We start from the raw sequence: 13,762 nt of genomic DNA, 5'->3' as shown, positions 1-13,762 counted from the left end.
CCACACCTACAGGGCCCCGAACACGCTGAGCTCAGGGCTCCCAACCTGCCGGTAGGAGCCAGGTGCCAGCACGTGTCCAGCCGGACACGGCAAGAACATGCTAATGGCATGCAGAGCAGGCGGCCAGGGCCACAGGGCCACGGCACCTGGCTTGGGGAGCAGGTATCTGGTGGTGCTGGCATGTCCGTGCAGAGCCGAGTGGCCCCCGGCTCCTGCCAACGCTTAGCCATACAAGTCAGGCAGCCCCATGCAGCCCTGTGCCGGTGCTTGGGCATGCTGCCGGCCTGCCATGGAGCGTGCCCGGCCAGCACACCTGGGGCAGGCTCACCACATGCTGCATGCCAGTGGGCTCGCAGCCGCCCTGCTCCTCGTTGCCCCTTTCCTTTTTTATCACCGTGTTGGTCTTTAAATTTGAATGAAGGCCTCACGGATGGTCGCGCCGTGTCAGCGTCTTGGCGAGGACCTGGTGAACGCTGCCCCGGTGAGAGCGTGGGGTGCTGCCCCCCCACACACGCCTGGGGAGAGGGGGGACCCCCAGCCCTGGAAGCATCCCATGGGACCTCCTGGGGCTGCTTTGGGGCTGGGCTTGGAGTGATGGCAGTGTGATCCAAGGCAGGGATGTGGCATGGGGGAAGTGAAGATGTGTGGCAGCGCCACCAGCCACTGGACCACCTCCTTGGCAAGCCACAGGTCCAACCAGAGTGGCCTTATTCTGGGGGGGGGGGGCTGGAGGTGAGCCCCGCTACACAGATGGACATGGGAGTGATTCGTTAATTAGCACCTCAGCGGCTGAGTTAATTGACGTGGAGCTTGATGGCGCAGGATCACAGAGGAGGGTTAATTGCCAATGCAAAGCTGACCGCCAGCAGCCCAGCCACGGCCGCGAGCGGGCGGCTGTGCTGGGTGGTGGCAGCGGCAAAGAGCCGGGCTGTCGGAGGAAATCAGCTTACTCACAGAGCTGCCGGATGAAGCCGTGCGTGGCTTCTGGCCCCGCCGCCTGCCAGTCCTGGGCTGGCTCATGGCGCTGGAGATGCTCCCGCTGCCCGGTGGGGAGGAAGTCACAGGGTTCCTGCCCTGGGTGCCGGGCGCCTGCTTGCCGGAAGCCTGGCTCCGGCGGGCTCCGCTGTGCCAAATCCCACCAGCCCTGGGCATGCGGGCACCTAGGTGAGGTGGGAGGTGCAGGCAGCCAGCTCCACATGGTTCCCATGGCCCAGCAGCCGCAGTCCCCTCACACCGGCCCAGCACACAGCTGTGCTGCTAGCGGGTGATCCCAGGTAGAAACAGGTCACCACACTGCGAGGCACAGGCCAGCACCTATGTGCACGCCGCTCTCACCTTGGACCACCCTGTGGCACCGTGGATGCCGGATGGGTGTGAGGCAGTGCCGGGGTCCCAGCTGCCCCCTGTCGCATCCCACAGCCTGGAAGCCCACATGCTGGCAGCAGGGGCTACCTGGCAGGAAGCGCCTGAGTCAGCAGCCGGCACCGGGTGACTCAGCCAGCTCCTCTCCTCTCCTCTTGCGTGGCAAATCTCCCTCCCGGCCTCAAGATCACTCCAATATCATCTGCTGACAGCAGCCCCAGCCTCTCTGGCCCCATCCCAGTCCCTCTTGCTCTGGCATGGCCATGGCAAGGATGTGCCGGTGGGCATGAGGGCCGTGCCGGGAGGGCACTGTCCAACATGGGCAGGGTGAGCATGGCGGGGCCTGGCACCCAGCCCTGCTGCAGCACAGCTGTGGCAGCTCCCTGGGGAAGGGACAAGGACACGGAGCTGGTCTGCTTGTCCCTGCTTGCCCTAGAGCCCAGCACTCCGCTTGCTCTGGCTGTGCCACCCCAGCATCCCCTGCACAGTAGCCAGGGGCTGCAGGGTCTGGAGCAGGCACCATCTGGGGTGGGGGCTACAGCCTGCTGCCCCCCCAGCACCCGTTACACCCGGGCAGGCAGTGGTGGCGGTGGGCAGAGTGGTGATGAAGAGCCAAGCACAGGGCTGATGGCACGTACAGCTGGGCCACAAGGAGCTGTAAATGCCCCATGCTGAGCCCCGCTGTTCCAGCAGCCGCAGAAGCACCCGAGCACACAGCAGGCATGGGGCTACCACACACCCCAGCCCCTCTGAGGGACCTGCACCCCAGACTTGCCCTTGCTAGAGCCCTGACAGGGTCTTGCAAAATCCTTGGGGCTTAGCCCTGCTCAGCCCCAGCGGCATCTCACCGTCCCTGAATGCTGCCTGTGCCTGGGCCGCACTGGCTCTGCCATTGTGGCCTGTGCCTGGGGTGCCTGTGTACAGCTGAGGGCGAGCGCGTGGGGGTGCATGCAGGAGCGCACGTGCTGGGGCTGTCGGTGTGCGCAGGGGCTCCTTGGTGCATCACCGTGCTGGCGGCTGTGCGCATGGTGCTGCGACCCCAGGGTGCCCTGGGCACTGGGTTGTTTGGGCACAGGCTGGCTCCATGAGGGTGCCGGGAGAGGTGTGAGGGGTGAATAGACCCGACAGCAGAGCGTCTGTGGGACTGGCCAGGGGCCTGGCCTGCAGTGGCAGGTCAGATGCAGCACCCATACTGGTACAGGATGGCAGTGCCAGAGCCCCCACCAGCCCCACTCCAGGCCTGGTGGCAGATCTCTGTGCTGTACATTACCAGTACTTAAGTGACATTAATCCAATCGAGGGGTGACATGAAGCATCAATATCCTGCTCCCGCCATACATAGATCATGCTGCAATTAGCATCTGTGGCTGCCAGGACCAGGACACTGGAAGAGGTGGAAGGGAGTGACACGGGGGGGGGGACAACACTCTGGGGGGTGACAGGGACAGGTCCATGCTGTGACCTGCCCCAGGTTGTCCCCATGCTCCTGCCTTGACCCTGCAAGTGATGATGCCAGGGGAACTGCAGCTTCTCAGTGCCCAACAGGGGATGGGGATGGGTGCAGGTGTCCTGGGAAACATGGGAGCCATCCTGGGGACTCCCAGCTGACACTGAGCTCAGCGGTGTGGGGCTGCTCCAGCTCTGCCCTGGGGATGTGCAACCAGCTCTGGCATTGCCCACCCGTCCCTCGGGGACGGCCTGTCCCCGTCCCATCCCAGGCTGGAGCCACGGTAGTGGGTGACCCCACCTGCCTGGGCTCAGGGAGAGAGGCCGGATGCACACAGTGACCCTGCTCTGCTGCGGCCTTGGTGCCAGGCAGAAGCGCAGGGAAGCAAACGAGCTAATAAATTGGGGAGTGGCGGGGGGGGGGGGGGGGCGCTCAGGATAAAGCGTGCAGGCACAGGAGATTTCAGGGCCTGAAATATTCATCAGGTTTGATGCGGCGCCCGCCGTCATGCCGGCCGTGAGTGATGGTGCGGGGTAGTTTTAATAATGCATTTCTTATAAAAGGCTTGTGAGAGGGGCTGGGGGCGGGGGTGAGGGTGGCCATGGCTCAGCGCTCGCCTGAGACGTGGCAACTTGGCAGAGACCACAGAAAAAACGGGTGGTCCCTCAGCCCGCTGCAGCCGCCCCAGCCCCATGCTGCCAGCAAGGTGATGCCACAGGGCTGGGATTTGGGTGCCCGGCAGGGGACAGTGCAGGTGGTGCCAGTGACACCACCTGGGGACAGCCTGGCACAGCCAGCAGAGCATGGAGAGGTGCTGGGGGGGGGTGGGGTGCCCTGTGCCACCGGCACCCACCACCCAAGGGGGTGCCAGAGGCCCCCCCAGGCAGGTGCAGTGTCCCTGCAGCTCGGCAGTGGGTGCCTGGCCACCCCATCTGGACTGGGTGGGGGGGTCCCATGCCCAGGTGTGAGTGTGGCCCCATGTCCCCCGTGCAGGGTGTTGCTGTTGCAGCTGCTTCATGCTCCCTTGCTAAATAATTCAGTGCATCGATCTGCCTCCTGCTGCACCTGCTTCTGGCCACGGGCTGGCCACGCTCCTGCCAGCTGCTGGGACCTGGCTGTCCCCATCCCTGTCCTCGGGCTGGGACCAGCACAAACCTGGAAGGTTGCCTGTGGTGAGGCTGCGCACACTGGCCCCTTGACAGCCAAAGCCAGATGCTGGCCAGGCAGCACGGGGCTTTCGCGTGGCTAACAAGGTCTTTGCCAGGGAAGCTCATTGGCAGCCTGATCAAAGCAGCACAGGGCGGATCAATGAAGGTAGGGAGCAGGCACAGAGGCACTGCAGGACTCCTGCCATGAGGAGGGACCCCCTGTGCAGGAGCCTGCCAGCCCCCCCTGTCCTGCAGCCCCCCCCCCTCCCCAGGGACTGACCTCTGCCCCGTGCCCGGGCATCGTGCCTGCAGCTCCAGCCCTTGGTGCTGGGGCCCCTCCATCCCCTGCAGCATCCTCCCAGCTGGACATGTGCCTGGAGGGGATGGCTGGGCAGCAAGGGCTGTGCGCCTGTGGCGCTTTGTGAGCTATCGCTCGCTGGGGCTGTGGTGAAGCCCTGGCATCCAGCCCCACTGCCAACCCTCACAGCACCCACTCTGGGTACCCTTGGAAGATGCTGCCCTGGGTGCGCATCGACCCCAGCCCCTGGCCTCACTGACTGCCTGCCCCAGGGATGCAGCGTGCCCGGGGGTAATGCCGTGTCATTTGCACCAACCATTACTGTCCCAATCCTCCTCCCAAGTGCTGCTGAGTTGCAGCTCTGCTATCCTCCCACCAGCTGGGCTGGTGCCAGCCCCAGAGTCCCAGGATAGACCCAACTCTGTCTAAAACCAATGAGAGACAAGAGGACAGGAGCCTTAAAACCCAGGCAGGAGCCTTAAAACCCAGGCAGGATCCCTGCCCACATGCCCTGGGGCAGATCCCATGCTGTGGGCTGGGGCTCCCATGGGCCACCAGCCCCGTCCCCAGGGATCCAAAGAGGGTCCCAGCACAGGGACACCAGGGCACGGCAAAGCCAGCTCCAGCACTGCAGGCCCTTAGTATGCAGCAGGTGTGGGAAGCACCAACAGAGCTGGTAGCTGAATTGTGCTGCCACTGCAAGGGCAGCTCCTGCCCATCCCAGCTCTGGCACAGCAGGATTATTGTCTGTCAGGATTACAGCGGGCTGGGGAGGGTGGCAGCCCTGCTGAGCTGCTGCCGGTGCCTTGGCACGCACAAGGGCACGGGCAGATGGACAGACACCCCAGCACAGGCAGCGTCTGTGTGCACCCGTAGCCCCGGGTGTGCAAACCCACCGGTGCCTGGGCTGGTGAGCGTGCACCCCATGCTCCTGTGCACCCTTCCCGCTGCACTGGCTGCCGCGCTGGCCCTGGGCCAGCAGAGATAAGCAGTGGTGCCCTCTGCTCTGACCCAGCAATGGGAACTGGCCAGTGGAGATGCAGCCACCCACCTGGCCCCCAGTCCCGGCCCTGCAGGGCGTGGGTGGGATGCAATGGCCCTTGCACACACATGCCATGCCAGTGCGAGCCACCACGCCTGGTGCATGTGCCCTCATTGCTATGGCAGGTGCAGGCTTGGTGCGTGCAGCTCTGGCTAATTAGCCAGTGTGGGCCGGCTCCCTCCAAAGCCCCTGCTGAGTGTTTTGCTAAATTATAACCTTGACGATGCGCATCATCAGGCGGCTGCTTGGGGAACAGCTGGCTCTGGCCCTGTGCACCCAGTGCTGAGCACCAGTGCAGCAGTGCAGAGCTGCCTGGCTGAGGTGGCAACACACTGGAATGGCATCACGTCGGGGTGGCATCACACTGGGGTGGCATCCCACCACGTGCCCACAACTGCTGGGTGATGTGGGAGCGGGACTGAGGCAGGTGATGGGCTCTGTGACTTGGCCCTAGGGTGCCAGGGAGCCAGTGTCCTGTGCCTGGTGCATCGTGCCCAGTACCCAGCTTACCTGCTGCTGTGCTCCTTGGGGCTTGGCACACGTCCCCTGGGCTCAGTGTGTCCCCTCGGCATGGTGAGCCGGTGGCCCCGTTTCCATGGTGACACAGAGCCATTTCTCATCTCTGGGATGCTCTCTGCAGCTCTTGGGTCGGGGCTGCAGCCACTGCCCTGTGCCCATGGGAGACGAGCAGGGATGGGCCCTGCTACTCTGGGGCGGGGGGTGGTCATGCTCCTCCCTTCCAGCCCTCTGGGGGGGGCCATCAGGCCTCACATCCAGCCCTGTGTGTCCTGGGGCTGCCCCCAGGACGACCGCAGTGCCTGACCTCATCTCTGGAATGGTGAGGGGTGTTAGGGTGTGTCAGGGCTCCGTCCCAGCGTGGCTGGGTGTGGGGACCCCAGCAGCATGGCGCGTCAGGCAACCTGGTGCCAGGAGCTTCCTCGCGTGCTGCTGACAGCACCATGGGGCCGGGGGCCTGTGCCCAGGCTCTTCCCAGTGCCACGATGCACCTGTAGTCCCCAGCCCGGCAGTGAGCCAGGACACAGGGCTGGGCAGAGCCGTGTCATGCCTCTGTCTCACCTCCCGCCATGCCGCTGTGTCTCCCAGGCTGTCAGCACGGCCCGCAGCCTCTTTATCCCCCTCTTCATCTCAGGGCTGCCTATTACCATTTCGCATCATTTTCTGTTCCCGGCGATAAATTTTTCCTTCCCAATTTCTGAGGGTTTAACTCCCACCCGCCTGTGGTGCTTGGGGCTGCCCTGTGGGGCACAGACCTGCTGGCTGAGGGCACCCAGGCACCGTCACCCCACACTTTTCCCTGGTGGGACCCAGGCATCCTGGCACCCAAGCATCCTGGCTGGCATGAAGGGGAGCGGGGAGCTTGAGGGGTGCTGGCATCGACAGAGGGGGGAGTCCCGAGGCGGGGAGATTGCGAGACAGAAGGGACAGGCTAATGGAGCCTATTCCTTTAATAGATTCAATTTCTGCCGCGGCTGGCTGCGGGGCGCGGAGCCATCAATTCGATTCAGGGGACGGGGAATCTGATTTGGAGCGGCCGTGCCATCAATTAGCTTTTATTGATGGCATTGCTCATTGGAAGTCGATGGGATTTGAAGCCAGCAGCGGCTCCCGCATACCAAGCAACCCCTGCTCAAGGACAGGGCTCCACTGCTCCTGGACCTGGCACCCATTGTGGGGTCCCTGCAGGGACCCCTCGGCCTCACCTGGGAAAGCCCCAGGGGCTGGGGTGGCAAGATGGGCAGCCCCCGGAATCTCTGCATGGAGGTCCCACAAGGCAGGGTTGCCCCTGGCACCCCTGCACGGGGGTCCCGCAGGGCACAGCCATCCAGCATCTCTGCATGGGGGTCCCACAGGTCACCATCACCCCTGACATCCCCACATGGAGGCCCTTTGGGGGATGTTCCCACCCAGCATCCCCACATGGGTGTCCCTCAGGACATGGCTGCTCCCAGCATCCTGCATGGGGGTCTCTTGGCTACAGTCTCCTCCAGATGGTATCACCCCCACCTGGAGGGGTCCCACAAGGGACAGTCTCCCCAGCACCCCCACATGGGGGGCTTCCCACAGGGCATGGCCCCCCCTGCACCAGGCAGCCTCTAGGCACCATTGTGGGCCCAGGCCCCATTGTCCCCCATGGGGACGGGGTGCCCCTGCCTGTGCAAGGATGGGGTGCAGGGTGCGGTGGGGGAAGGGCAGGCAGCAGTGTGGGGGGAGGGGCGCGGCGCGGTCGATGCTTTTGCTCAGTCTCTTGCCAAGCAGTTTCTCCCGAGAAGCCATAAAACCTGTCTGACGTGCCCAGCACCACTGCGGCAGGCGGCCGGCAACGCCTGCGTGGGGGGGGAGTTGTGGGGGCCCGGCTGCTGGCGGCCCCATGGGGAGCTCAGCTCCAGCAGGGCCCCCTGTGAGAAGGGCGGTGGGGGGCTGCACCCATGGGGCAAGGGGACAGGAGCCACTGCAGGAGCCTCGAGCAACCCTCCTGCCAGCAGGCAAGCCTGGGGCATGCCGCTGCCGGCTCCATCCCACAGCTGCCGGCTGCACCAGAACCACGATCCCAGCAGGGACCCAGCTATGCCATGAGATTGTCCCCAGCAGCAACTTGGGTGACCCATCGGTGAAAGGTGAAACCCCAACTGTGGCCCCTGCAGCCCCCCACTTCACGGTCCATCCTAATGGGGCATGCAGTGGGCGGTGGGCGGATGGACAGATGGATGGAGGACCACCACCCCGCAGGAAGCCCAGCCGAGGGCAGCAAGCAGGACCAGAGCTCCTGGCTGGGGGCTCTGGGTGAGCGACCCCCAATCCCATCACCCCCTCACACCTGTCCCATCCCAGGCGCCAGCAGCCAGCTCTGGGTCCCGCTGCCAGGCGCTAATTGCAGGCAGCTCATCTGTAATTAAAGCTCTCCCTGTTACATGAGCTGACATCTCAATATCAAATCGCTGCAATTAAACCCCTGGCCTCAAAGGTTGTGGTGAGAGATGCAGGCACCCCCGGGGGGCGGCTGCCCTGGCCCGTGCCCCAGCATCCCTGTGGGGATGGGGACCGCAGGCAGGTGGGCACAGGCAGGAGGGGACCAGGGGCAGCGTGAGGCCAGGGGTGGGGGGTTCAGAGCCCGAGGGCACACCGATCTTGCAAACACTGTATTGCTCGGCTCAGTCACTACCAGGGGTTAAAACCAAACCGTAGGGGCCGGTGACGGCATGAAGGAGGGCGTCTTCCCAGAAGACAGATCGGGTGTCCTCGCCGGAGGACAGTGGTGCCTGGAGGAGCTGCCGCCTCGCTCCAGGGCCTGGGGGTCCCTGTCCCCTGTGGCAGGGGGTCCATGGGGGAAGGCACAAGATGAGGCGACGGCCCTGGGGCAGAGCAGGCATACGTCGAGCTTTGGGGAGCCCAGCGCCGGGGCAGGGCGGCTGGCAGGGCCGATGTGCGTCGATGCCGGTGGGAAGCGTGGTCCCTGGGAGGGAGAGAGCCCCGTCAGGGGATGCTGCAGCACGGCAAGGGGGACCAGCCCCCGGGGGCACCTGCTGTCCCCTAGCCCCTCACTCCGCCCTCACCTTCCAGGGTGGAGCTCCTGGCCCCAGCTCGGCTCTGTGGAGGTCCGGCGGGTGAGTTGTGGCCCAGGGCTGCTGCATGGGCTTGGCGGGGGGACGGCAGTGGAGGAAGAGTCCGGAAGCAGGCGGTGGGGCAGAGGAGCCCATCTCCCCACCATGGGCAGCACCGGGGTATCAGATCCAGAGCAGGGCCAGGAGCGTGAGCGCAAGGCAAGGGGTGCGGGGCTGCAGCAGGGCTGCAATGCCCCGGGCGGGCACCGCGTCTGCTAGGGCAGGAGCAGAGGTCAGGGTGAGCTGGCCCCCAGCCCCCCACCAGCCCCCAGTCCCCCTGCCCGCCCCGTACTCACCCTCCGGCCCCCCGTGCCCGTGAGGCTGTGAATTGGGAACCTCCGTCACTGGCTCCAGTGCTGAAACAAACCGCAATCGTGTCAGTGACCGGCTCGCCTGGAGCACACAGTGTTGCCCCAGAGGCCCCCGGTACCCCCTAGCAGGGACCAGGCTGCCCCAGAGGCAGGGGAGGGGGATCCCCAGACTTTTGGGGCGCAGCCACCCCCCAGCCGCACTCACTGGTGTCTCTGCAGCAGACGGAGACGCGCAGCTTCAGGCAGCGCCCGGCACTCTCGGGGCTGGGGACAGCTGGGCAGAGGGGACACATCAGCGGGTCCCCCCTTCGGCACGGTCCCCCCAGCCCCAGCCGGGCCCCCCTGACGGCCGGGCCGGGCCAGAGCCGGTCCTGGGGCGCCCCCTCCCGGCGGACGGCGGGGCCGCCCCCCCGGCCCCACACCGGGGCATCCAGACTCCCCTGTGCACCCCAACCCCCCCGCGCCCTACCCCGAGGTGTCCAGACCCCCCCTGCACCCCGACCCCCCTGCACCCCACCCTGGGGCGTCCAGACCCGCCCCGTGCACCCCGACCCCAGGGCATCCAGACCCCCCCGTGCACCCCGACCCCAGGATGTCCTGGCTCCCCTGTGTGCCCCAACTTCGGTTGCATCCAGGGCCCCAGGGCAGCCAGACCTTCCTGAGCACCCCAGCCCCAGACGAGTCCAGATCCTCTGTGCACCCTGACCCCCTCGTGCACCCCAGTCCTCCCCAATGCACCCCAATCCCTGTTGCATCCAGATCCCCGGTTGCATCCAGACCCCCCTGTGCACCCCGACCTGTTACATCCAGAGCCCTGGTGCAGCCGGACTCTCCTCTGCATCCCCACCCCACTTGCATCCAGATCCTCGCTGTACCCCGACCCTCCCTTGGGCCCCAAACCTGGTTCAACCTGGACCCTGGTGGGACCCAACCCTGGCTGCACCCAGTCCCTAGCACAGCCGCCCTGCTGTGCCCCAGCCCCTCCGGGTGACTCACAGATGTAGTAGTAGGTCTCCCCTGGCTGGAACTCGAAGCCGAGAGAGAAGGGGGTGAAGCGCTGGATCTTCTCTGAAAAGCGGACGGGCCCGAAGGGCGCGTGGGGCCGGTTGCACTCCCAGCGCTTGAAGGCACCAGGGGTCTCGTAGCATCCGCGGTAGCCCTCCCGGTCCACCATGAAGAGCGTGAAGGTCTCTGCCCGGCCGGCAGGCACGGTCCCCTCGTAGTGTGGGCAGTAGATGTCCAGGTAGTCATTGATGGCCACCTGGATGGCGTAGTCGTCCCGCAGGAACCTACAGGGCAGGGCATGCCGGGGAGCAGGCGCCGGGGGTCCAGCTGTCCCCTGAGAGGGACACTCCACTACCCCCCACCCCAGCAGAGCAGGTAGCCAGGCTTTTGCCAAAACAGCTACCAGGCACCCGTCTGCTCCACACAACCAGGCATCAGCTCAGATTAGCCGCAAGCCGCTGGAGCTGAATGGGCTCAGCCACTGCAGTTGGGGGGACCCCAGCCGCGCCAGCCAGGGCACAAAGCCCGTCACTCCAGGCACTCGCCTCACCGCCCTCGGTGCTGATCGGCACTGACACGCCGGCGGGGGGCCGCCCCGCTTGACACCTCCTGAACTGACACGGTGCTCGCAGCGGGGCAGTGGGCTGGGGCAGGGGGCAAAGGGGACTCTGCCGGCTGGGCAGGCATGGGAGGGGGCCCAGCACGGGTACCTGCACAGGCAGGCAGGCACCGATGTGGTGGCTGGGATGGCATGATCTCACGCCTGTGCAAACAGCACGTGCAGCCAGGCCAGGGTGGAGCAGACACCTCTGCAGGCACACACATGCGTGCACACACATGCACACACGTGTGCATGCACACACACACACATGCACACACTTGGTCCTGCCCGCCCAGGACAGGTGATGGAACAGGAGCCCCTCTCCCCCTTCCCAGCCCCAGCAGGGCAGCAACCTCCGCCCTGCGCTCACGTCTCCTAACCGGCCGGATCCTGCCACAGCCTGGGCACAGACCAGCCCAGCAGGGCCTTGGCCTCACTGGCAGCACTGTGGCACGGATGGGGCTGCCGAGCTGCTGCCCAGCTGGCAAGGTCGCCCCAACCTGGCACAGAGAGCCCCGGGGGTCAGCTCCAGCCCCCTCCTCCCCTCTTCTCTGCCGGTGCAGGCACAGGCAGTGTTTACACCAGACAGATTCCTGGCAGCTGTGGCAGAGGCCGGCACATTAATCACCAGGCCGGCAGCACTGTCGAGCCGGGGAGGCTTGGGCCCCAGCAGCCCCCCCCCCAGGCCGGGGGCTCTTCAAGGACAGGACCGGGCACAGGTTTCCCGCTGACTCAGAGCATCCTGCCAGGTGACGCTGGCCAGGACGAGCCCAGGCAGGGCCGAGGGCTGCCAGGGGCCAGGGCCCTGCCCAGACCCTGCGGAGGGGCACGCAGCCCCCCCACCTTCCCAGGGCACCTACGGGTGGTGGGTTTCCATGCCTCCCACCTGCAGGTCCCCACTACCAAGGGGTGCAAGGCAGCATTGGTGCCCCCAGCACTGCTCGGCACGTGCCTGCCTGCCCCAGCCCAGCGGGCTCAGGGCACAAGACTCCCCGTGGGGGAGCGCAGCCCCCAGCACGGCACCCTGACCCGGCCTCCCCGTGCCCCCCAGGCCCTGAGCAGCGCCGAGCTGGGAAAGGCCTAAAATGGAGGAGGCTGGGAGGAGGAATGGGGACGGACCCTGGCCCACCGATGACAGCAGAGCCTGCGGGCAGCACCCCTGGCTGGGCACAGGCTGGGCTGTGCCCGATGATACCCACCACTGGGGACATCCGCCGTGGGGACCCGCAGCCCTCGCAGTGCCACCCACTGGCTTGATGCCACCCAGAGTGACCCCAGGCTTGGTACCCACTGGCCACAAGTGTCCCACGGCCAGAAAGCGTGCTGGGGCTCAGTGCCACCAGGGGATGCCCAAAGCTCAGTACCACCAAGGATGCCCAGGCTCACTACAGGTTGGTACCACTGGGCACTTGGCACCACCAGGAGTGCCCACTGGCATGGTAACACCTGGGGCTTGGTGCCACCAGGGCTGCCCACCGGTGGGGTAACACCCAAGAGCTCAGCATCACCTGGGGGTACCTGCCTGCTCGACACCACCCAACGCTCGGTGCCACCAGCAGTGCCCAGTGGCTCGGTACTGCCCAGGGCTCAGCACCACCGGGGGCACTTGCCAGCTCGGTAACACCCAGGGGTGCCCCGTACCGCCCAGTGGCTCGGTACCACTGGGGATACTCACCGGCTCAGTACCACCCAGTGGCAGCCGGGGTTTGGTGCCACCGGGGGTGCCCGGTGGCTCGGTACTGCCCGGAGCTCAGTACCACGGGGAGTACTCACCGGCTTGGTAACGCCCAAGGGTGCCCGGTGGCTCGGTACCACAGGGGTACTCAACTGCTCGCTACCACCCGGGGCTCGGTGCCACCCGGTACCACCGGGGGCACTCACCGTCTCGGTATCACCCGGGGGCGCCCGGTGCCCGCCAGCTCCGCCCCGCCCGGGAGCCCACCGCCCGCCCCGCCCCGACCCTACCGGCGGCGCGGGCCCGGGGCTCGGCAGGGCCCGGGGCGCACAAAGGCGGCGGGGCCAGCGGGGGCGGCGGCGCTACCTGGGGTTGCTGCCGTTCCAGTGGACGCCGTGGCGGAGGCCGCGCACCGGCGGCGGCGGCGGCGCCCAAAGCAGCAGCGCCCAGAGCAGGAGCCCGAGCAGCGGCGCGGGGCGCATGGCTCCGCCGGCGGCGGCGGCGGCGGCGGCGGGGGGGCGGCGGGGCGGGGGCCGGCGGGGGGCGGGGGCGGCCCGGCCCGGCGGGGCTCGGCCCGGCCCGGCCCGCCCCGCCAACTTCGGGCCAATCCGCGCCGCGCCGCCGCCCGGCAACTTCCCCGAGTGCCATTAACCCTTGGGGGGCGGCACCGGCACCCCCAGCACCGGCAATGGCCCCGGCCCGGAACCGGCCAGCCCCGGGACCGCCAGCCCCGCCCCGACCGGTACCTCCGGCATCCGTCGGCACCGGGACCGGCGTCCCCGGTCCTCTCCCGGTACCCCCCCCACCCCGCCCCGGCCCCGCGAACATCGACCGGCAACGGGACAGGCACTGCCCAGCACGGCCCGGGCACCCGGGACCGGCAACACCAGTTGCTCCCCGCGCCCGCTCCCGGCCTGGCAGCAGCACCCACCGGCACCGGCACCGGGCAGGAGCGGCGGGACCCGGGGGCGGGGTGGGGGTGGGGGGTCACGGCGCCGATCCGTGCACACGGGGTGGCTCCTGCACAGGCGGCGGGGGGAGGGAGGGGGTGCGGCTCTTGCACACGCGTGTGCCCCTGCACGCGGGGCTGCTCCTGCACACGCGTGTCCGCGTGCACAGGCGGAGGCTCCTGCACGTGCCTGTGCCCACGTGGCTCCACGGGAGACCCCCCGCCCCCCCCGGGGCGGCTGCGCGCACAGTCGCCGCCAGGGGGCGGTCGCGGCCGGATGGCGCTTCCTGCATGGCGGGCGGCG

The 13,762-nt window shown here is 67.1% G+C and overlaps 1 protein-coding gene across 3 annotated transcripts; it reads right to left on the bottom strand.

Annotated features, from left to right (window-relative positions):
• Window positions 1–8,187: 8,187 nt before the first annotated feature.
• Window positions 8,188–13,001, bottom strand: EFNA4 (ephrin A4). 3 transcript variants are annotated; one of them, XM_049805739.1, is made up of 6 exons: window positions 12,876–13,001; window positions 10,225–10,517; window positions 9,434–9,502; window positions 9,214–9,273; window positions 8,870–9,132; window positions 8,188–8,769 (listed from the first exon to the last, which is right to left on the bottom strand). In XM_049805739.1, exons 1-5 carry the CDS (start codon window positions 12,989–12,991, stop codon window positions 9,041–9,043), a joined length of 630 nt encoding a protein of 209 aa, XP_049661696.1. In that variant the 5' UTR covers window positions 12,992–13,001; the 3' UTR covers window positions 8,188–8,769; window positions 8,870–9,040. The 3 variants fall into 3 exon arrangements, with proteins under 3 accessions (XP_049661696.1, XP_049661697.1, XP_049661698.1); XM_049805740.1 differs by having other exon boundaries at window positions 8,870–9,129; XM_049805741.1 differs by lacking the exon at window positions 9,434–9,502 and having other exon boundaries at window positions 8,870–9,129.
• Between the last annotated feature and the right edge of the window lie 761 nt (window positions 13,002–13,762).

Source organism: Accipiter gentilis, chromosome 7, assembly GCF_929443795.1.
Source record: "Accipiter gentilis chromosome 7, bAccGen1.1, whole genome shotgun sequence".
NCBI lineage: Eukaryota > Metazoa > Chordata > Aves > Accipitriformes > Accipitridae > Astur > Astur gentilis.
Note: the sequence above shows the minus strand (reverse complement) of the source record. Positions and strands in the feature narration are given on the sequence as shown.